At 34.9% G+C, this 25,500-nt stretch overlaps 1 protein-coding gene across 1 annotated transcript; it reads left to right on the top strand.

Moving 5' to 3' along the window:
• Positions 1–7,119: 7,119 nt before the first annotated feature.
• LOC129570447 (uncharacterized) lies at positions 7,120–22,612 on the top strand. Its single transcript, XM_055450050.1, has 14 exons — positions 7,120–7,231; positions 7,436–8,153; positions 8,327–8,415; positions 8,894–9,144; positions 9,389–9,608; positions 9,691–9,948; positions 10,032–10,280; positions 10,707–10,875; positions 11,352–11,484; positions 19,750–20,297; positions 20,472–20,554; positions 20,630–21,079; positions 21,249–21,509; positions 21,834–22,612. Coding segments are annotated over exons 1-14 (3,666 nt in total). The 5' UTR covers positions 7,120–7,230; the 3' UTR covers positions 22,070–22,612.
• Positions 22,613–25,500: the final 2,888 nt, after the last annotated feature.

Genomic DNA, 25,500 nt, shown 5'->3' on the forward strand with positions numbered 1-25,500 from the left:
TGAATAGTCAATATGGGTGTCATATGAAAGGTTTTGGAACAGAGATGAACATGGACACCATCTCGGTCCATCATGGTCATGTTAACACGACTTAAAACCATGAATAGTCAATATGGGTGTCATATGAAAGGTTTTGGAACAGAGATGAACATGGACACCATCTCGGTCCATCACGGTCATCTTAACACGACTTAAAACCAATTCACATATGAAAAAAATGCGTGTAAAATCAACTCCAGAAAAAGGAGCAACTTTCCCAGAAAATCGTCTTTGCTTTGAAAAACAAGTATGGAACATACAGTCATGGAAAAATAATTAAGACCTCCCTGTGATTTTTCGTTTAGCACCCTGTATTATCTGTTTGGACACATAACCTCACTTTATTCTACCTTAATTGTGCACAGTAATGACATATGCATATTATCACTGCATTTGAAGATGATTCGTTGCGATATAAACATCAAATTCAACTAAAATCTAAGAAAAGTGGCAAATGTGATTGGAAAAATAATTAAGACCTTTGTAGTTTTAAGCTAGTGTTAGCCTCTAATTTAAGAAAACGTTCGAAGTTGGTTGTCAATCGGTAAGAATATAGTAAAAACAAAATATTTTCGTACGTCTAAGCATTTGTTGTTTGACAGAATCATGGGAAAAGCCAAAAGTTGTACACCGGCCGAGAGAAAGGCTATTGTGGCATTGAAAGAGGAGGGGTTGTCATACTTAGCGATTTCCAAAAGGATAAATCGTTCAAAAACGATGGTCATAAACGCATTGAAGCATTTTCGTTCAAATGGAACCACTGACAACGTCCCACGCCGAACATACACACGAAAAACGTCAGAGCGAGTTGACCGTGAGGTAGTGAATTTATCGAAAAAGGACCCGTGGAAGAGCTCTGCTGCAATAAATTGCAATATTTTCGAACGGTTTGATGTACAGGTATCTTCTCGAACTATACGGAGTCGTTTGGTTGAAGCTGGACTCCATGGCCGAGTTTCACGGAAGAAACCGTTAATCTCAGAACCTTAAAGGAAACAGCGTATGCGGTTTGGACGTGAACACCGTAATTGGAGCATCGATCAGTGGAAGTATATACTATGGAGCGATGAATCCAAGATCGATCGAATCGGAAATGACGGAAAACGCAATGTACGGCGCCCAAAAAATGCCGCATTCGACCCAAAGTACACATCCAAGAATGTGAAGCACGGCGGCGGCTCAATCAACGTATGGGGATGCTTCTCTTGGAACGGTGTTGGCCCAATCCATTTGATAGAAGGTATTTTAACAAAAGAAAAATACGTTGAAATACTGGAAAATGTGATGCTACCATGGGCAGAGGAGAATTTGCCAGTCATTTGGCAGTTTCAACAAGACAATGATCCAAAACACACTGCAAAATACACCAAAAAGTGGTTCGAAGACAACGCAATACGTGTTTTGGAATGGCCATCGTGCAGTCCCGACCTCAATCCGATTGAGAACCTTTGGTATGATGTGAAAAAAGCCCTAAGAAATGTCAACATCACGAATATGAACCAACTTTTCGAGAAAACGCAAGAAGTGTGGAACGCGATTCCTGTAGAACGGTGCCAGCAACTCATACGATCGATGCAGAATCGTTGCACAGCTGTTTTGCGCCAAAAAGGGTTCGCTACCAAATATTAAGCAACGAAAAGTCTGATTTTTTTGAAAAAAAAAGAATGTTTTGTGATATTTTTTGTAGCGGTCTTAATTAATTTTCCAACTGTCTTTTGACAAATTTGTTAATTTGTGGACATATTTTTTTGAAAAGTTCGATAATCGTTATAAGACCATTATTTTTTGTTAAATGGCATTTCAAACTTGAATTCTAAGCCATATGAAAAACTATTTTTCTTCATTTATTTACAAAATATACGAGTTTATGAAAAAAACACGAGGGGTCTTAATTATTTTTCCATGACTGTACGAAATGATACAGACTAACATTCATAACTGAATTTTGCTTTTTACGTCAAATCGTATCGTCATCTCACTGAAATGCTTAGTTTTCTTATTCATCTTTCTTGATTGAAAAAAAAAACTAACTGAACGGAAGAGAAACCGAACTAGCGCCCAAGCCGAGCGAAGCGAGGCGAGGAAGCTAGTATGCAATAAAAAAGCTATGAGTTTTAATTTGAAGAGATGAGCAAAAATGTGTGAAATTTGTAACGTTACTGATGCGTGACCGTGACCATATACACGTAATAAACAGTGTTCATTATACACATTACACGAAACCGGAAGCATAACGCAATAAACATCTAAGGGTGAGGCACTAGCTTTATTTTACATCGAATCGTACACATATTCGCTAGCCGAATATTTCAAACGACATAAGCATACGGTCATTCGGGGAATTTTTGATGCTCTATCGAAATGCTGTTGTTGTCTTGACATCACTGTATATTAATCAAGAAGCGATTGCTTGAGACTTTTTACGCCACAAAAATGTGTGCTTCACATGTTGAAATGATTGAACGGGCAATTTTGCCTACTTTTAAGCGTTATTTGGGTGTTTTTCAATGCAATTAAGATAGAAACTTTGTGTTAATTCATGAATATTTTCACTAGTTTTGCTCTTCAAAAAATCTTAACATTCAGTCTCCATAAGAACCAATGTATTTTACGCTCAAGCAATCGCTTTATGATAATAATTGTAAGAAATTCAAAATAAGATCTGAATAAAAAATTTCCTACCGCCACTGACGTACATAACTGTTATCATCTTTTCATTCCAGCAATATTTGGACGCCTTGATAAACTTCAGAATCATTGGAATGAAATTGTGTTTCGTTAAAACATTATTAGAAATCTTTTCGTTGAAATCACTTTTGCCATCACATTCGGAGTCATTCTTTTCAAATACTCCTCAAGTAAAAATTCACACTAATAAAATCGCTATGCTGTAGTTATGCTCACACTGATTGTCGTTCAGAAATTAGTGTGACCCATACATTTGTGGGCGACAATGAGTGTGGCATATATTTAGAGTGTGTAGTGTATGTATGTAACACTCGTTGACGCTCACAAATGTATGGGCCACGCTGAATTCTGGACGACAATCAGTGTGTGCATTGTGTACACACTCCGATTCGATTTCCTGGCACGTTAGAGCAAACGAGTGTACAATATTGTTTGAAAGAGAGCGAGCGATAAACACAAAAATTGACACCGAAAATGCTTTGCACTCGACGCCGAGATCTCAGTGTCTAGTGTCCACTCTCTGTATGGTAACCGAGTGTGAATTTTGCTACTGAATTGCCAACAGAAACCATAAATGAATCTGAAAATCTTCTGAATCTGTCGGAGCACTTCTGAATGCTTTTGAATAGCTTCCAAAATGGAGCAATCTACTGAAAATGAGTAATGGTCCGCGGTCAGTCGCGATTTTCGCGAAGCTGATAAGAGAAAGAGGTTTAATGTCTCCGACAAAGTTGTAGTACTCGAAGTCTCCTATAATTTTGCTCAAGACTGCTATGTCTTATCTCTTATCAGTTAGGCGCAAATCAAAAACACGCGCATATAGCAAGGTTTTTTTGCTTATCATTTTTCGCGTTTTCCACGAAACTGATAGGAGATAACTGATAATCGTCTAAAACGAAGTTGTAAAGTGGCTCATGCGCTATAAATTTTTATAAGACACTAGGTCGTTATCTCCTATCAGTTCCGCGAAAAACAAGGTAAACCACGACTGTAAACCAAATTTCGCGGTTTTTCGCGTTTTTCGCGGAAGTGATAAAAGATAAAGAATTGACGTCTTCACAGTTTTTATAGAATTTAAAATTTCAAACAACATTGCTCCAGACAGTTTCCAGTTATCTCTTATCAGTTTCGCGAATAACGCGAAAAACCGCGAAATTTGGTGTACATCCGTGGTTTACCTTGTTTTTCGCGGAACTGATAAGAGATAACGACCTAGTGTCTTAGAAAATTTTATAGTGCACAAAATTTTATAGTGGTCCTCCACAACTTTGCTTTAGACAGTTATCAGTTATCTCTTATCAGTTTCGTGGGAAACGCGAAAATTGATTAGCAAAAAAACCTTGCTATATGCGCGTGTTTTTGATTTGCGCCTAACTGGTAAGAGATAAGACATAGCAATCTTGAGCAAAATTATAGGAGACTTTGAGTACTACAACTTTGTCGAAGACACCAAACCTCTATCTTTTATCAGCTTCGCGAAAATCACGACTGACCGCGGACCATTACTCATTTTCAGTAGATTCGTCCATTTTGGAAGCTATTCAAAAGCATTCAGAAGTGCTCCGACAGATTCAGAAGATTTTCAGATTCATTAATGGTTTCTGTTGGCAATTCAGTAGCAAAATTCACGCTCGGTTACCATACAGAGAGTGGACACTAGACACTGAGATCTCGGCGTCGAGTGCAAAGCATTTTCAGTGTCAATTTGTGTGTTTATCGCTCGCTCTCTTTCAAACAATATTGTACACTCGTTTGCTCTAACGTGCCAGGAAATCGAATCGGAGTGTGTACACAATGCACACACTGATTGTCGTCCAGAATTCAGCGTGGCCCATACATTTTTGAGCGTCAACGAGTGTTACATACATACACTACACACTCTAAATATATGCCACACTCATTGTCGCTCACAAATGTATGGGTCACACTAATTTCTGAACGACAATCAGTGTGAGCATAACTACAGCATAGCGATTTTATTAGTGTGAATTTTTACTTGAGTCTTGATTCAGTGAGTTGATATTGTTATCATCTGGAAAATACGCAGGAAATACAGCTCAACATACAAAGATGATAAAAATGCTTTGTAAATATTGTAGAAAAACAACCGAGTTTTAATTGTGTGATGATTTCAATGCAGACTTTATTGTGACCCGATTTTTAATTAAATTATCAAGAATAATTTCAACGACACTTTTATCTCTACCAAAAATGAATGGAATAGAAGTTGTGAGACCAACGGCAGTCACCCATTTATTCAATTGAAAAAAAAAAAAACATGTGTTTTCCGATGGCTGAGCATCTCAGCATTTCGTATGCTACAGATATATCTGAGCATATCGACGACACATACTGTATAATACAGTGGCGTAGCAGCGCACGTCACTGCAATATACAGTATGCGTTGTCGATATGCTCGGATATATCCACAGCATACGAAATGCTGAGATGCTTAGACATCGGAAAACGCATGTTTGATTGAAAACCCAGCGCAAACGATCTATATGGTGATCATTCAAAACAAATTTTCTTGGAATTTAACAGACAGCGGTACACTTCGAAGGATGCTGGTAATTTCTGGCAATATTTCACTTTAAAATCTTTCCTGTGCGTTTCATCTGAAAATAATATGATTTGAAATATTAGTTTTGTCCGCAAACATTCATTTAATCATGGTTTAGCGCGGTTAAAGCGATTTTTTATCGGCGTATGTTTCACTGGATTTTGGAATTTCAAATTCATATTGTTTTTCTTATATACTTAATTTGGGCGTTTTTTTCTATTTGTTGATCACATATGTGCGGGTTTATAATGTACAGAGTGGGCCAGAATAAGTGTCACTTACCATTTTTGGCCTATAAAATTCACATTTTTCAAGATCATCCATTTAATCCAATGAAATATGTTCGAGTGATTCTGTCTTCAGTAGGCAGAGATTGCATATTTGCTGCTGAGTAGGCCTGAGCTGAGCTGAGCTGAGCTGAATTTTCTGAAGCGTTATTTTAACGCATTCACAGTACAAAATTTATATTCCCAGCCAGATCAGCCTCAAATTTGACTTGGCAAATCTGGCTGGGAATATGAATTTTGTACTGTGAATGCGTTAAAATAACGCTTCAGGCGCCTGATCTAGCAAATTCAGCTCAGCTCAGGCCTACTCAGCAGCAAATATGCAATCTCTGTTAGTAGATTATGGATTTATGGATAGTACGGGGAGTATTTCACTCGTCGCTCAGGCGACTATTGCGTGGCGCCCGCCCATTTCTGTCTATTGCGTGGCGCCCGCTTGGGTGGATTCTTTGTCGGGTCGGGCTCCACACGTCACCAGTGGGCCACTTCGTCACATACAACCTTGGCACGTTCCACATCCTTCTATGTCTTTAGTAGATAGTAGCCTATATATTTCTATTTCAATACTATCTAATATATAATAATCTATTTCAATTTCTTCTGTCACCATTCAACAACGCATGCCGGATGTTTAACAATGTAGCTTTTCTCATTGATCCAACGCTTCCACATCATCATTTTCGACAAAAGTTACAAAATCTACCTGACGCTGTCTTTGGTACGAAAATAGCAACTAAATTATCTATTCAAAAGCTCATTGTTACTAGTCAATCATTGTCGTTTTTATATATTTATTCAATTTGTGTATTTTTTTTATTTGTTATTAATTATTTAACACCTATGCTCTACCTAGTAGAAAATCCTAAACATAAACCTAAACAACAACAGAAGTTATAAACTAAACACAAATCTACAACAAAAAACAACAACTAATCTATACCTTACCAAACCCTATGTACAATTTAACACGAACCATGTAATCTATCATTCAGCCAGTATTTGGCGGTGTCAATAAATAATAATAAAAATAATATAGAAGAAAAATATAGATGTGCCGGCATCACACGAGGCCCACCCTGTACAGTCAAATTTCGTTAAAACCCATTTAATTCACAGTGTTTTCAGAGATCACAAAATACCAGACCAACAACCAGGCGATAACATGAACTAAGCGATAACCATTTCTGTGAAATGTACAACATTTCGACGAAGTGTTGTTTATATACGAGCTACTTATGCGAGCGAACGATGTGTTATTATTATTATTATTTATGTTATCAGCAGCAGCTGATGCTGTGCGGCAAAATCACAAGTAATATTCAAATGTAAATATATTAACTGTGTTTTATGAAGGCATCAATGGTCTCTAAACGCTTGTTGTTGTTGTTGTTGTTGTGTTCTATGAAATGTGCATCGCTGTCTGCCTATTTTAATCTGTCGATTTCAACGTATTTCCCTATGTATTGGTGAAACTTTCTTTATGGAGACTGTAGATCGTTTTAGTGAAGCGTTGATTTGAATATATACTGATTGTGATATGACGCTTTAGTACGTGTGCTGACTTTGTTGAGTGTGGACGATATTTCGTTTGAAATTGTGTTGAAGCAATCGTTGCATCAGTCATGTCATTCAATCGTAGAAATTATTGGGTGGAGTAAGTGAATAATTTAGAGCCGTAATTGATTACGTCAGTTATAAACGCGGAATTCAAACGAAATTTCGCTTAATCTTTCACTGTCTAATAGACAGTGTCTATTGAATTTGAATTTCGGATCAAGTAATCGAAGATTGTGTTAGATTGGAACATTTAGGTAATATTTAAAATACAAAGTGACTATCAATTTTTGTTTTGTTCAAGTGTTAAAATTTGGAACAAATAAAATGGAAGCAAATCGCCCAGTAACCTTTTATGAACTAAATGCTGCGCAATTGAACAATATGGACAATGTTATAAGTGAATTTAACAATAAAATCCAACAATCACGTCAACTAATCGATGAAAATGGCATAGCTGTAGAGATATTCAAGAATAACTTTGAAAACAATGTTCAACAATCCAAACAATATGCACAACAAATTGAAAAATTGAGAGAGGCTCCACAAACAATTGAAGTAAAGAATCAAATAGATGCATTGGTTGTTGTTGCAAATCAAATTTGGTTACACATTACACAAGAAAGTGATCCGATTTTAGCTTCAATTCAAATTGTTGTCAGATTGTTGCACGATGCCCAACAAATTCTAATTGATAATCGTTTGAGCCAGTGGAAATATGATCAAATTTTGGCTGGATATGGTGATGGAAATACTGGAACGTCATCTAATATACAAGATAAAAATCCACAGCTGAAATTTGCACTTGATGTTATTCAACAACAATTCGAAGCATTATTTGATTGTTGTTTAAAAACTCGCAAATTGTTGGATATCATTCGAGGCTGCTATAGCCAAGCAAATTATACTAATAATTTTGAAAAGGAAGCCACTCGTGTTATCAAATTTATTCTACAGAAACTGATTGGCTCTTGCTTCATTGTAGACGAACAACCGCCGCAAGTTATCAAAAAAGATACGAGGTAAGGTACCAACTGAGTTGAATGAATCGAATAATTTCGACTCGAATTTGAATGGGCAATTTCGAGAATGACTCAGAAATATTGAATGATTAATTTGAAAAGAAATCTTAGCAAATAGAAACACCGAAAGAAACAAATCGCACTATTTTAAAATAATTTTGATTAATTCACAGATTTGAAGCTAATGTTCGGCTACTTTTACCCAGTTACACTAATACCATCACGGAAATCAAGCCACGGGTGATTGTTTCGATTTTATCGGGTGAGTTTTTCCTTCTATACTGGAAACTCCATCTCTTTTTGAATTTAAATCAGACGTGCGATTCCAATTCCTATGGGAATGAATATTTCCTGGCGGAGCAATTTTAATGGGGCTCTGGTTAAGAATAGCTTTGTGTAGTGTGGAAGGCCAAAAAATTTAGGAGAAAAAAAAACCGAAAAAAATGTTCAGATTTTCAAAATACTCAGACTGAATAGCTCAGTGAATCTAAAAAAAAATATCACTCAAAGAGCAGGCAAAACCGAAACTCCATCTCCCAGCATGTACGTCTCATTTAAATCAATAAAGACGATTGATAGGGTCAAAAAGAAAACAAATGACGAAGAAAAATTGAAATGAAAGTTGAAATTGGTTAACACATTCAGACTTAAGTTTGACTCATTCCACACTCAACTAATATCACGTTGAAACACACTCCATACTACTAACTCTTATCAAAATTCTCGTCCAATATAAATAGAATTACAGACCCGTAGACAATTGCAGCAATTGCCACGCCCAAAAGAAGAAAAACCTACGGGTGAAATGGTTATGGATGATTGCGTTTTAGAGAAAAGTCCATGGCACAAGCATCGTTACATATGCCATTTAAGGAATATACAACTGAAGAAAATCAAACGAACCGATAAAAAATCCTCCTCAAGTGTGATGGATGAAAAGTTTTCCATGCTCTTTGAAACAACATTACAAATTTGCAACATTCCGGTCAATGTAAGTCAATTTCGATTGCTAAATAAACAATTATTGAAAGAACGGCAAGAGATTTTTGCAAAGTATTGGCGGTATCAAATTTTGTCCCACTCACACCAACTGATATCATACCTCGTTCATGTACTAGTTGTCATTAGTGCGAGCTAATACATTGTATGTCACCGCCAAAATCTGTATCGTACTTTAGTTGATTTTGTTTTTTTTTTTCTTACCTTTTTCCAACGATTTTCTAAATTGGGTCAAGGTTTCGACAACGTCATTGCCAATGACGGTTGCAGTGCATGGAAATCAAGAGCATGAAGGTTGGGCCACAATCACATGGGACAATTCATTTTTTGAGATCGGTCGAATGCCATTCGTCACACGTGGCAAAGTGCCGTGGTCGCATATGGAATGGGCTCTAAGCAAGCGATTTGAATATCAAACGGGCTGCACTTTAACCGAAGAACACTTACAATATTTGTGTAAATATCACATAGCTCACTTATAAAACACTTCGATGTTCAACATTGATTTTATCCAATATCTTATTGAATTTATTTACAGATGAAAAGATTTTCGGCCTGCTCCCAAAGCAAGGTCGTTCAATTTCATGGGAAAAATTCTGCAAGGATCCATTGCCCGATCGAAGTTTTTCTTTTTTTACTTGGTTCTACGAAGCAACAAAACTAACGCGATTGCATCTCAGCAAACAATGGAACAAAGGTTTCATCCATGGTTTCATTAGTAAATGTAAAACCGAAGAATTGCTTCGCACCTGTCCTGCAGGCACATTCTTGCTACGATTCTCTGACAGTGAACTTGGTAAATATTGACTTATTTTCAGCGTCATTACTGATGGATTCTTTCTAATTTGCATTTTGTGTGTGATTTTTTCTGAATTTCAGGTGGCATTTCGCCAGCTTGGGTTCAACGCAATGCTGACGGATTAACGGAAGTCAAAATTTTGCAACCAATTACTAACAACGATTTTGACAATCCGAAACAAACCATTGGTGATATTGTCAAAGAACTCGCTGATTGTACCCAATTGTATCCCAATACACCAAATACGTGTCCAATTCCAAAGGAAACGGCATTCAGTGAATATTATACACCAATCGTTAAACCTACCAATGGATATGTTCCAAAACATCGTAAGCTATATATTCTTCTTTATATGAATTGACACCCATAGAATGAAAGAACAACTTATGAGCTCTTTATCCATAACTGTGACGGGAAAAAAACTTAGAGAAAAAAAGAGACAAATAAAGTTGCGAGCAAAAGGGACACAGCTCAGTAAGAACTACAAATAAGCCGAAGACACCTAGTCGCTATTTCTTTCGTATAGTAGCGAGAAAGGTGTAAAAAACGTGTTTTCCCCTCAATACTGAGTTGTGTCACTTTTGCTCGCAACTTTATTTGTCTCTTTTTTTCTCCAAATTGTTTTTTTTACCGTCTCAGTTATGGATAAAGAGCTTATAATTTGATCTTTCATTCTATGGATGTCAATTCTATGGAATGATTTCATCGAGATTTGTCATAAACTCCAATCTTTTATGATTGATGTTACCGCGTAGGTCAATTCGTAACGAAATCTGAGAATAGGTCAATCCCAAGCCCTTCTCCTTCAAACATTGGTTCGCCAAACAGCCTTTCTCAGAACAGCCCACCAAATTGGCAAACACCAAATCCCGGTTGGCTAATCTCATCACCAAATGCGGCACAATCTCCACATTCAGCTTCAAAGTAATTACTACACAAATTTCAATTTAAAAAAAAAACCTAAGAATAATATACAATTATATAATTGTCATGCACATTGTTTCTTAACTCCTAAAGGAGTCTTATTTTAACAAATTTGTTGTAAACACCAAATTGTTTATAAATTCTTAACAACATTTTATTATCGCACTAGTTTTTTTTTTGGCTTTAAATATGTCACTTATATTTTTCTGTCCAATGTGGTAGGGTTAAGTGAGTAGTGGCACTATTTTCAAGGCAAATGGTTGTGAATCGTAGGACGATCTTTCCGATTTCAAACAAGAAACTGTCTTTTTTCTCTAGAGATGGTCTAGTAGAGTTGCTATTTCCAAGGCAACGATCTGTATCTTGCAAACAGATCGTTCACGATTGCAATTGTGTGCCTTGGAAATGGTGCCTTAACCGGCACATTTACACAAATTTAGTTATTCCCATCTTTTTTTTTTGATATGGAATTGTAGCCCAGATGATAACGAATCGAATATCATGGTTTTTGATCAATGTGAGCTGGATGATGAAGTGATGAGCATTTTAAATCAAGCCCTTTCTGGAATTATTCCATCAATTATTCCATCAAATGAAACTAACTCTAACGTATTTTAAGAAAAATGACCAAATAATCGATTTTGAAGCATTTCTTTTGTATACAAAGTAGTAACGTAAATAATAATTTAAAAAAAAAACAAGTCATGGTACGAATTGTATTCCAGAAGTTCTAAAAAAAATGGACAGAGCTTTTGAGCAAGCACCGGTTTGGACATAGAAATATGTTTACCTAGATGTTCTATTCTATATAAATTTGCAAAGCATAGACGCATACGGACGACCGTGCGACGAACGTATTACCAGAGCCATCGTTGTTTGCTGTATACTGTATTCATACACACACTTACGCGTGCGTCTCGCAATGCACGATCGCCCGTTGATACGTTCGTCGCACGGTCGTTCGTATACGTCTATGCTTCGCATATTTCTATATCCGAACCGATGCTTGCTTTTGAGACATTTTCTGCCCAACAAACATGTACGATCTGGCGACATAGACCGTTGCATGTAGTCATACCGTTGTATGTTTCACTGGGTAAAAGTTCGTTATAACGAAACATGAACATTCTTTAAAGGTATAATTTAAATTCCAAAAATTGTCAATTGTTTGATTCTTTTCAGAGTTCGCGATTATTATAATAAATACACAAAAAATAAAATAAATTTATTAATAAGTTTAGACCATTTTTCGACTTTGAACAATGTTCAAAGCTTTATCAAAGGCGACGCTTTTGGGCAAATGCCTGAACACACACTATATTAACGTCACGTAAATGAGCCAGCTTTCTATGAGCTGAGTGCTAATGTATTGAGGAGCTGGCTCATAAGAGGCGCTCGCGGACATGCTTCATACAAACAGAATCATTTCAGCATAAAGAACATCAGGTATTTTCGTGCTTTTTGACAGATGTACTAAATTGAATGTTTTCTATGTCGCCTATGGTTGGTGATACTAATATCTTCTCGCACGGTTCTGATCAGTGAAGAACCAATTAGCTGGCTAATTAGCCGCATAAGTGTATACTGGCTAACAAATGTGTAGACCAGTGAGAAAACTTCAGTAAGAACTGAACGCACTCATCTGAACTGACGTTTGTGACTGACATTTAAATCAACAGGCCAGAGTTTAAATGAAACCAAACATCGACATTTTTTTATTAAGTTTTTGAAAAAATAATAACTCTTTTGAAATAGTTATAAAAATGACTTTTAAATTGAAAATTAATTGAAATATATTAATTTTTTTTTTAATTTGTATGATTTGAATCAGAATACTCAAATCAAAAATTATTATACTTTGGATGTACTCATTTCACACAGATAGCTGGCTAACGATTGGCTTACACCAGTTGTTGGTGTAAGCCAAGGCTAAGACAATGCTGGCTAACGAAAAACCATCACTGGTTCTGATGAAAATTTTATTTATTGCCTTTCCAATTTTATATAAAATTACTTTTTCATTCATAAACCCAATTCATAAACACACATAAGAGTGAAAAAAAAATGTCATCATCAAGTCTAAAACACGGCACGACCAATTTCAAGTGTTGTAACTTTGCTTTTAAAAAAGCCGAATATTATCTAAAAAAAACACTAATACAAAATAATGAATGGCAAACACCGTGTAACAAATTTCAACTTTTTCTTCTGCACATGAGAAATTCCGATTGCTTGTTTTAGAGGACCAAAAACCAAGCACTTTTGCATCATTAGTTTGTTCGAAACCACGTCTAGATTTTTTTTTATCGACACATATAAGACAAATTTGAGGTCAAAATGAGCAAATCACAAACATGAGCTTCGATTTGACAGGTAAAAGCAAATGATTTCTACCTTTTCTGCCTTTGAACATCTAGTATGATCCTTTACAAACATTTTGGGTACTTATAGACCAAATCGAGTGATGTTTTCACATATTTCTGGCCGCATATATGGTTGGTTCGATTTCAACTTTAAAAGAATCGACCTTTGCCAAGAAAATCCTTAAATATAGGCTTTTCAGGGATAGTTTCTTAGCGCAAAGTTATTTTTTCTCGAAAATATGGGGAGTCTACCCAGACAAAAACTCTCAAAATTGACTTTTCGAGGTACCTCCCGAACAAAGTTACGTTTTTCATGCATTTTGCTATGAAAATATCATTTTTTTGTTCGGGAGCTACCCCAAAAATAATTTTTAAGAGATTCTGTGTGAGAAGATTCCCAATATTTCTCGAAAAAATTAATTTTTTACTAAGAAACTCATCCAAATAGTGTATTTTTGGGGTAGCTCCCGAACAAAAAATGATATTTTCATAGCAAAATGCATGAAAAACGTAACTTTGTTCGGGAGGTACCTCTAAAAGTCAATTTTGAGAGTTTTTGTCTGTGTAGACTCCCCATATTTTCGAGAAAAAATAACTTTGCGCTAAGATACTATCCCTGAAAAGCCTATATTTAAGGATTTTTTGGAAAAAGTCGATTCTTTTAGAGTTAAAATCGAACCAACCAAATATGCGGCCAGAAATATGTGAAAACATCACTCGATTTGGTCATGTAAGTACCCAAAATGTTTGTAAAGGATCATACTAGTTGTTCAAAGGCAGAAAAGGTAGAAATCATTTGCATTTACCTATCAAATCGAAGCTCTTGTTTGTGATTTGCTCATTTTGACCTGAAATTTGGGTTATATGTGTTGATAAAAAAAAATCTAGACGTGGTTTCGAACAAACTAATGATGCAAAAGTGCTTGGTTTTTGGTCCTCTAAAACAAGCAATCGGAATTTCTCATGTGCAGAAACATGCGTTGCACGGTGAAATCATTCTTTTATCTCTTTGTTGACATTAATTCCCACATTTTCAATACAAAGTGAATTTTTTTTAAATACTACTCATAATAGTAATACACAATCACGTGTTTAGTACATTTCATTGCTCAATACCGACACTCTACGCACCCCTTTAACGTCGACAAGGGTATCTGTCAAATTTTACGCTCTGAAAATGACCTATTCATAGCGAACATTTAAAAAAAAGTCAATATTTTAATATTTAAATTTTTATTGAGGAAAACTAACATGATATTCACTTTCGAAATCATAATATTTGAAAATTGTCATGCCGTTTGTTACATAAGAATGTGCATTGTGCAACGATCAATTTGGTTGTATCGTCGCGGCACGATAATTTTCAAATATTTGAGTACGTTTTTACAGGATAAACGGAATATTTGAAAATGGTCGTGCCGAGGTGGTGTTGAGACTATACGATTCGGTTTTATTGTCTCGGCACGACAATTTTCAAATATTTTGTTTGATCCGTAAAAATGGACTCAAATATTTGAAAATTGTCGTGCCGAGACGATACAACCAAATTGTATAGTCTCTACACCACCTCAGCACGACCATTTTTAAACGAATTGCACCACAGTATTTAAAAAATTCACTTTGTATTGAAAATGTAGGAAATAATGTCCACAAAGAGAAAAAAGAATGATTTGCCATTTATTATTTTGTATTAGTGTTTTTTTATAGATAATATTCGGCTTTTTTAACGTGTATACGAATTCATTCACTGAAATTTTAGTTTTTCAACTATATTTACGCTGAATCGATTCTCTGTATACGATATAAAATAATGAATTAAGTAAGACTTAAATATGGAAGACCATAAAGGATTTATTCTACAATGAAGTCAAAATTTATAATGAGCTTATTATAAATGTAAGATTGAAGCCGTCGCTAAGCTTATTTTAGGTTGAACGCAAAAAGCACAAAATGGAACACTTTACTGTATAAATAAGCCAATATTTCCAAGGCTCACGATCGCTCACGATCACTCACGATTGGAATCTTGCACAATCTTTTACATGGAAAATATATTGAGAAGATCGTGCATGGTTGCAATCGTGAGCGATCGTTGGCCTGGGAAATAGTGCCTTAACGCTAATAACACAATATATCGTTTTGAAACTTTACGCAGTTTATTACAACTATCCATATTTTTTCTTTATTTCATATTTTTTCAGCCACTAGTTATGTAACAAATGTTGAGTCGAATTCAGTATTGTCATTATTGTTCGCAGTTTTTTTTTTTGTTAATTCATTCATCTGTCACAAAGGCTCACACAGGAACATCAAAGAATTATTGTTGTTTTTCATTTTTGAAAAAAAAAACTGTGACTGATCAAGATACACTTGATTTATCAAAATAATTTAGACAATTACTAGGATGATCAGTGATTACAACTAAATATAGAAAATTTTCAATTTGTTGGTTAAATTCTCGCTTAACCCTCTAGTGCATACAACCGCCTCTAGACGGGCAACATTTGAATGCCTGTAGAAAGTAAACCGTACATCGGATCACATTGCTTCAAAGAGAATTTTTATTCGTCAATGTTTTCTCTTTATATTTGTCTTTGGCAATATTTGTCTATGTAGTGTGATTGTAAAGTTATAAACAAAAATTCCCTGACTGAACCATGAGGAATCCAGGATTATGAATATTTTTTTAAATATCTATGGCCAAAAATCAACCAAGTACCAGTAAGGGAGATGGTCCAGTTGTGAGACAGGTCCAGTTGTGAGACACCCAAATTTTTCTGACATACGCTATAGAGACTTATTCCCATTTCTATTCAATTTTTCTGAGTGTCTCACAACTGGACCAAAATATTTTTGGAGCCAAAAAACTAGTCCTCACAAAATTGGTCAAACATTTTTTCAAGTAACTGGAATCACTATACTTTCTTCGGAAAAAAGTTGCGTCTGGACGTGCTACATGATAGAACTCTAACTTTTCATTTTTGAAAGCCACAGACAATTTTTTAGGTCAAAAACAAAACCCGTCTTACAACTGAACCATCTCCCTTACTCCCAGCCCTGGGAAAAATTAATGCATTAGAGGGTTAAAATAAACTTTGATTCCCGGTGCACACAGAAGCGCGTTTAACATTTGCACAACAGACAGATACACATATTCACGAAACACAGTAATTTATTAACTGGAACAATCGTGAACAATTGCCATATTAGTTGTGAAAAGTGTAGGAACTTTAATCAATTGGTGTGTGTGTGTGTGTGTAAAATAAGCTTTTTATACTACAAATTTACTCAAGACTATTTATCTGCTTGAAAATGGTCAAATATGAGCTAATTATTCACAAGGATTGCATATCTAGACATAGAACTATCGTTACACAGTGATTTGACCCTCAAATTTGACAAAGTTTCTGAAAAACCAGCAAAAAAAAGTCGAACTTTCTAGTAAACCCTAGGCCAAAACGAAGTTTTCATCGGTTCCCATGATCCGAACTCGCAATGTGCTGTGTATTAATCATATACTGTCATATTTTTTCACGCTGGTGGCGCACCTAGCCCATGAATGGATGTACTATGGGTTAGCTGAACTATGTAACTATGTAACTGAATGTCAAATTGGTTGTGTATGAATTTTGACAAAACTTCTGCGGCCATCACCTAGTTGTGCCACATATCACATCGTTCCATAGACATTGTGAGTTCGCATGATCTATCGATCCCGCACAATAAATTTTTGATTCTATTTGGTTTTCAAAATCGGTCCACCACATTTTTCATTAATTTCACATTTCGCGCGAAAAGTTTTGTGTTTTGTTACGTTAAGTCTCAATGTGAATGTATGCGTTTGATATTGTCTAATTTGACGTTAGATTTTAGCAACTATTGTCTCAATCTAAAACTTAAAACGTAATATATCTGTCAAATGTGGCTTCATTCCTAAAAAAAATGCAGACTCCTTAACGTGTTTTGTGATAAAAATCAAATTACAAAACATTTCACTGTACTTGAACAGTTGAAATCATTGCGTCGAAATCGAAGCCGACTTACGCAGAAAAATTTATGATTTGCTGGTTTTTCAGGAAACGGACTTGTTGATAATTTTGATTAACAATTAACGTAGAAATGTTGTTGAAAGAATCTGATAATTGAGAAATGCACAGCTATTTCGCAGTTAATGAAATCAACGGAAAAAAACAAGTAAGGAAATTGAACGGATGTGATTGACATCAATGTACTGGTTTTAAAGGTAAAGGCGCTTTTTTCCTATCTTCTTTCTTTTCTTTGGATATTCTTAAATTCATAAAACGGCAATATTTGTATGAGAAGTAGCCTTAAATCACTTCCTGTTGGCCCGAATTCTTACTCTCAATTTGTTCTGATTTCATAGAATTACGAGAAAAATCTTAAAATTTGTACGATCTGGCAGATGACTGCAAAACAAGCCAAGATATGGTTTGTTGTAAATGAACGCCCCCCAGAAAAGTTTTGGGGCACGCCCGAAAGGAGACACGCCCCAATAATGCTTTCCAAATTAATCAATTCAAATGGATGAGGTTTTATTTGAATTCTGATTAGAAACGTCTAACACGTACCCCATCCAGTTTTAAATTCATAAATTGTCCACTTCAACCACAATTCAATTGAAAGCAATAAAAAACAGTTATGTTTCAGTTAATCTTACCATCGAAACATAAATTGGGCTAACCAGAGAAGAATTTCGATAAAATAAGTGACTAGATGGAAATTGTCGGTGATCGTTGATTCATATGGTACGGTAGGTTTTTACAACTACGCATATATACGTTACAATATATTCACCTACCATTCATTGACGATATGATCGAATATACATAATATTTCATGCACCAGATCTGTCAGTCTATTCGAAAAAATTCAAGTAATAGTTTGGAAATTATGTAAGTCTTCAATCTCGTATCTACCACCCAATGGAAACTCCACTTGAATCGTTTAAACAGTTCCACAGAAATGATTTGTTTCAAATATGTGCAATGCACATCATATCATAAATAGAATTCCGAGAGAAAGCAAAAAAAACACATCATTAATCGAATTTCCACGAACAATGACTTATCGTTTACGAAGGAATGTATATATAAACGGTCAACATAATATGGTTGTTATTCAGTTCCTGTGTGTCACTAGAACGGCTGTATAAAAGTCAGCGACAACGAAGCTATACATAACTCAACTTTCTAGCTTTTTATTAAATTGTGAGTGTGTAGTATTTTAACGCATTATTGCATACGGATTGATTTTTCTTTTATGAACATTTTTCTTTTAATTATGAACAAATTTTGCTATAACCTAACCAAGTTAGGAAATAATTTTGTTCGATTTTTCAAAAAAAAAACGAAAATTTTGAATCGTTCGTCAAGATATGGGGAAACGTTTGTATTATCAATGAGCATAGATTTTGGTGGAAAAAATTCTTTGTGGTAAAAAAAAAAATCAGTGTTTAATTTCTGGCTGGATATTTGCTGAGTTTTCAGCTAGCTGGGAATGGCACAAATGGATTTATTTCTTTCTAAATGAAGTTGGTTCAACCGAAAGAATTGTCCACAATTTTTTTTTGAGGAAAAGATTGTCATAAATTTATTCAGTAAAACTAACTTTGTTTGGCCGGAAAGTTTATCAAGTCATAAAATCGGAAGGCCCCATTCTCGACTAGCTGAACTCAGCAAACGGATATATTTGGCTAAAAATTAAAGTAAAACTTAAAATATACAAATTTATCGCTCAAAATGAGATTTTCGCTAAGAATTCAAATTTTTAAAAGATATTAAATGAATTGTTTCTACGAAACAGCGTTGGATTCGTGTTTTTTTGGAATTTAAAACTGAAAAAAGTCAAATTAACAGAAAAAGATGTTAAATTTCGAAGTCATATGAGAACACTAAGTTTTATGTGACAAGAATAAAACTGTTTCTTGGGGACATTTCGTTGGAAGGGAATGAATTAGACGAATAATGTGGATTTTCATTTAAAAAAAACAGCAGATTTTGTAAATTGATTTTATCTATTTTTTTTGGAAATTTTCGATTTTTTTCTGGGAAGAAATGATTTTTTCAAAGTCAAACAAATAAAAAATATGAGTGAATAAAGGGCGGCTATTGATCCAAATCCGCATTATTCGTCCTAATTCATTCCATTTCACCCTTGGGGCAAAGAATACAAGCGCTTGAGACGAATTTGTACGAGTTTTTGTGAATCGTACGACTGTGTATACGAGACATTCGCAGCGCAGTGAGTGTACAACAACAATAACAAAGCCACGAACGCATGAATATATGCGAATCTATGTGAATCTCACAACTTGTTGCAAGCCCTTAGATTTCACCGATATTTCCCCAGAAAACTGTGAAAAAAACGAAAAAAAATTTTTTTAGTCCGGACTTTAAAGTCTGAGCCCACTTGGAATGGGCATAAATGTCTACAGACCGAATGACTAATATTTTATTTTATTTTTTATTCAATAGATTTTAAATAATATTGTTCACCGTTCAGTGTTCAAAATTGCCACATTATGAGGAATAAATATATGGAAATGAAAAATGTATCACAAAACAATATGAACCAATCAAATGAAATCGATGCTAAAATTTCGGCATTATGTATTCTTATCAGTACGTTTATGCAGTGGTGCAATGGACCAATTGAACATGAACCTGCTGAAATGTTCACAATAATTGAAAACATTGTTAACCAACTGGTAGAAATACAAAATATGGTGATTCAACGATTAGATCAGTTGAAACGTGATCAATATCTAAGTGCTAATCAATTACCGACGCCATTTGAAGTGAAACCCGATAATAAAGAACTCGATCAAATGCAAAATTGGTTTAATAAACTTTTTGCCGGTATCATAAGTGTGTGTCAAATAATCGATATCGTTTGCATTACTTACATTCAAAGGAAGAATTTCGATAAAATTAAACTTGAAGTGCTTCATGATAAAGTGCTAAATCTCCGGAAAAAACTGATTTCATCGAGCCTCGTCATTGAAATGCAACCGCCACAAGTTATTCAGAAGGATACAAGGTAGTTAGAATGAAGCCTTTTTGAAAATACGTTTTTTTTGTTCTTCCATTTAAGTTTTAATCTGGCAACATGTTCCAAAATGTTTCTCTTTATTTGATGAAGAAAACATTTTTCCCATTTTTCCCTCTGCATTGAAACGAAGCATTAAATTTCAATTGAATTTGATCTAAATAGGTTTGGTGCAACTGTGCGTATGCTAATCACCGAGTTCGGCAACACTTCGAATAGACCAAATATCAGCGTTTCCATACAAACGGGTGAGTTTTCATTTCCATTTAGCTCCAATTTTAAAGTGTTGGACTTATCTGACTGATTACTATGTTACCCAACAGAAGCACAGGCATTGACACAGCTGAACCAATCGATGCCAATACCCGAAGATTCGGGCAGAATTTCGCAGAATGTCGTACCATTTGAAAAGGACAAGCTCGCTTTGAAGTGTAAACTGAAAAGAATGATGATTAAAAAGGTCACACGATCCAGTGAGGAGGCATCTATGACTGACAAAAAATACGTGCTAACATTTCATTCGAAATTCGAAATTGGCGACACTCAGATTGATATTTGGACGATGTCGTTGCCAATTGTGGTAGTTGTTTTTGGGGCTCAAGAGCCTCAAGCTTGGGCTACTATTACTTGGACCAATGCGTTTGCTGAAACTGATGATAATCCATTTTCAACCGTCGATAGCGTTACATGGCCTAAATTAGCGTCAGTTTTGAACACCAAATTCGAATGTTATGTTGGTTCTCCTTTGGCGTACGAAGATTTCCGTTATTTGTGTGAGTATTGAAAGAATAAATAAACTCTTGATTGAATAACAATCTTCTAAGTGAACATTCTAAGCGTTTGCTTATCTATAGACAACAGCAACAAAATTTCACCAAAATTTGTGTTGAATAACTGAATAATCTATCGAAATTTCCACTTTTTTATTATTCAAACTTTCAGATGCAAAGATTTTTGGAACAACCGAAATCAATGCAGACGCTACGGTTTCATTTGCGCAATTCTGCAAAAATATGTTGCCAGATCGAAAGTTTACATTTTGGGACTGGTTCTATGCGGTAATTAAATTAAGTCGAGATCATCTGCGTGAACCGTGGATGGAGGGGCTTGTTACTGGTTTCATCAGCAGGCCTCACACTGAAGAAAGACTGACTAATTGCCCACCCGGAACATTTTTATTGCGATTCACCGACACTTTTCTCGGTAAGTAAACTGATGATAAGAAAAAAAATGAGAATTTACCTTTAAAAAAATCCCGTTAAATGTCATAGAAATGATCAAATTGTCATAAAATATCCGCAAAATTGTCCTAAAATTCCTAAAAGTTTCAGAAAATATGACATCTAGTCGCATCATCCAATTTGAATGTATGATTCTCATAATCTATCAGCCGATCGTTTCACTTTGATCGTAATTTTCAATTTAGTTCATAAATCACGTTCAAATTCAACCATATTTTAATCAATTCTCATCGGCAAATGCTTCAACTTGTAATGAAAATTCAACATGAAAATTGTATGTTCTTAGGTGGGATTTCGGTTGCCTATGTCGAGCTTCAACCGGATGGAAAACCAAGAGTCGCCCACCAGCAACCATTCATTAACGAAGATTTTCGAACTAATTTAATTGGTGATCTAATCGTAAAGACAAAGGCGTGCACCCATCTTTATCCCGATATTCCAAAAGAACAGGCATTCGAAAGGTACTGCACGAAAAAAAGTAGGCATATGTATTCAACTCATCAAGTATGGCGTCGCAGATAATTCACATTGGAATAAGGAGAATGTTTAAATCAGTAACAATTGTCACTTCCCACCGTTTTTGTCAAGTAAAATGTTCATTTGACACAACGCTACTAAATATCCGCTCCGTAGACAAGTAAACAGTGGCTGTAGATAAGCTTATAGGACGAAAATTTGAATACAGGATTAATTTTTAAGTACTGTATAAGCATATCTTAAGATATTTATATCTGAATCGAATTTGTTTATGATTTGTGCTTGCTTGTAATTACCTATTTCAATAAGTCCAAATTGCATATTAATATACTTACATTTTTAAGAGCCAACGGTAAAGTTCCTACTTTTTATTCGTAGAAAAATAAAATCGAAAAGATGTTCTAGAGAAAATTGCATCCAAAAAGGGTTAACTTCAATCAAATAATATATATGTATGCAAATCACTTCAGAGTAGTAAAATCAATTGTCACATGAGTGAAAAGAAGTAAAGTCGTTATCAGTCCAGATCAAACAGCTAATTTATATTGTAATTTCAATCAATAAATATGTCAAGCCATAGTAAATTTATTATCGAAAATTTTATCGAATAAATTGTTTGTGCGAAATTATTCATTGCGTTTGATATGATTTTTATTTTTCATCTGAATTAAGATTATGTTCGTAGAAATCGTTTTTATCATTCGTTATATATAACTCTTTTCGGCGAAGATACGAACACATATGAACGTTCGTAGCCAACTCAACTCAGATAATTGCATACTGTTTTGTTAAAAAACAATTTATCAATGGGGCTCGACTAAACATTGTTGTCGCATTTACGTCGTATATACGCACGAATAGATATAGATAGCGATGGAAGGCCTGCGTGTATACGGCGTAGACTATTTGCGTATATTTCGCATAATCAATCTCATGTCAAAATATTTTGATTGAGGAGACAGTTGATTAATTTCAGACCCTTTCACCGGCTATTGACTGGCTAAAAACGATTTAATCGGAATTGTCTCGAAAAGGCACCCGCTTAAAATGTTCTTTTTATCACTCTCCAAGAAAAAAAAAACGTTGGTCAGAGTATTGCTCAGAAATGTGCATTCCGAAATGACATCTTGACAAGATTATCTTTTTGATCAATGCATGTGATAATTTAACTCCAGGCGTACTAAAACTGCTTGATCATGCAACGTACGAGTGTTTTGTCTTAATCTATCTATAACAAGTCTAGTGCATGACGAAAACCGCATTTCATTCATTTATTTTTCACTAACTTTCCCGCGAAAACTACTTTCCGATTATTAATACGTTAGTGTCGCATCAGAAGTATCATTGACATTTTGAAAACGCGTATAGACATCGAAGAAGAATACATAATAACAAATAGTCACGCCATAAATTTCATATATTAATAAAAACAAACAATCAATGCATCAGTATACACACACACACCCTGCGTTAGTGAACCAGAGTTCAACGCATGCCGTGCTATGAAATCATCATCAATAACTGACCCCAGAAAACACAATCATCTGATTAATCGCACACGTTGTGTTGATCGCAAAATTAAGTTGAAATCTCTTAGAATAAACAAATCGTGCACTTAGCTCATTTCGAAAGAGCTCTTGCCTTATTAAACTAGTTAATTTTTATCTAAAAATCCGTTGAAACGACGCAACGCATGTGACTTAAGATAAATGTGTTTGTTATGTCAATGATGATGCATTCATTACGCGGAAATACCTCATTGGAGTATTATACATTTGAGCCCACAGATTTTGACGCAATTTCTACTGATTAGTATACATTCTTTTTTACTTTACGGTACCTCAGGAAAGCATTTTTCGGGGCTTTCGCCAATGAAACCTGCAATTATTTGGCGAAAAAAATGGGCGTCGCCGAACAACGGAATTTGCATTAATTTGATCTAAAATCGAAATTTCTTTGAAAATAATGAATTTTATAATAATTTGATCGCATTTGCAGAAGTTTGATTTTTTGTCCTCAATTTTTGTCGAAATTTTCTTGGAAAAAATTGAGGGCCAAAATCCAAACTTCTGCACATGCGATCAACATGAAACTTTCAGAATCTTATTTTTTCTCCAAAGAATGAAACCTCAGAAAGTTTGAAGCCAATAGGAATCGGTTTACGGGTACCTCTCATACAAAATTGTCGAAGTTTTAGTTAAAGTGACCGATTTTTCACTTTATTTTTATTATTATATTTTCGCTGCCTTTATTTCAAGAAAATTTGAAGCCAATCAGAATCGATTAACGGGTACCTCCCATACAAAATTGTCCGAAAATCGGTAATTTTAGTCAAAATTTCAAAAATTTTGTATGGGAGGTACCCGTAAATCGATTCCGATTGGTTTCAAACTTTCAGAATCTTATTTTTCTCCCAAAAAATGAAATCTCAAAAAGTTTGAAGCCAATCGGAGTCGATTCACAGGTACCTCCCATACAAAAATGTCAATTTTTTGAGGTTTTTCTTAGGGCAAGTACCCCAGGATCAAACCGAAAATGGCTCATCTTCAAACTTAAACTAAGTTTTTCGGATACAAAACTTTTGCCGTTTCCAGATTTTGATTATCTCAATTATTTTTTGAGTTATCGTGTTAACACACACTAACGACGACAACGACGACAACGACGACGGCACACGAACGGAAAAGTGTCTCAAAAAGTGGTTTTCTACGCGTTTCATAAGTTTTCATGATGATCTAAACCAATTTTGCGAAAAAAGTTTTCGGGACCAATTCCTATACTTTCCCTTGACACGTTGTGTACGGAAAAGTAAAATCGGATTTGACTTAAATTTTAACAGGGGTTTCGTTAAAGATGGAACTTTTCAAAAGGAATATTCATTCCATAATGATACTCATACGGAGTGAAGAACCATTTAATCTCTTCATATTCCCTAATTAATATAACCATTTATTAACGTAATTTCTTGTTGTCTCGAAAATATTTCCACCTTTCTTGGGCATGATATTAATAATAAGACCCAAGAGTATTTCTTTGTTCAAATCCCGTTTTAAAAATGCAAGTTTTCTTGTGGTTGGCGGAATCCTATTCTACAGTAATGTTAGCATTGCGTTATCACGGCAGTATTGTCAGAAATTCGTTTATAGTTCTGAGGATTTAACGTGTTTTCGATAATGGAAGAAAAATTGGCCCTATTCATGAAGGGCCAATCAAAGATGCAGTATTTAAACATTTTCTGTAGAATTTTTTTTAGTAGCAATGGAGAAATATATTTTTATTTCCAATGATTTGATTTTTGTGTCAAGTGAATTTTGGTTCTTACGTCAGTTTGAATAGTCACTGGTGATGGAAGCAATTTTTACATATGAGCAATTATTCTCGGTAAAGTGTATTTATTATCTGTTGAAAGAATTTTTTTTTTACAGAAATTCGTTGTTGTTAAACTAGTTCCAAGTTTATTCACGTGTTTCTTCCTT

The sequence above is a fragment of the Sitodiplosis mosellana genome, unplaced genomic scaffold (genome assembly GCF_009176505.1).
Source record: "Sitodiplosis mosellana isolate CC-2019 unplaced genomic scaffold, AAFC_SMos_1.0 Smas_scaffold_59, whole genome shotgun sequence".
Lineage (NCBI taxonomy): Eukaryota > Metazoa > Arthropoda > Insecta > Diptera > Cecidomyiidae > Sitodiplosis > Sitodiplosis mosellana.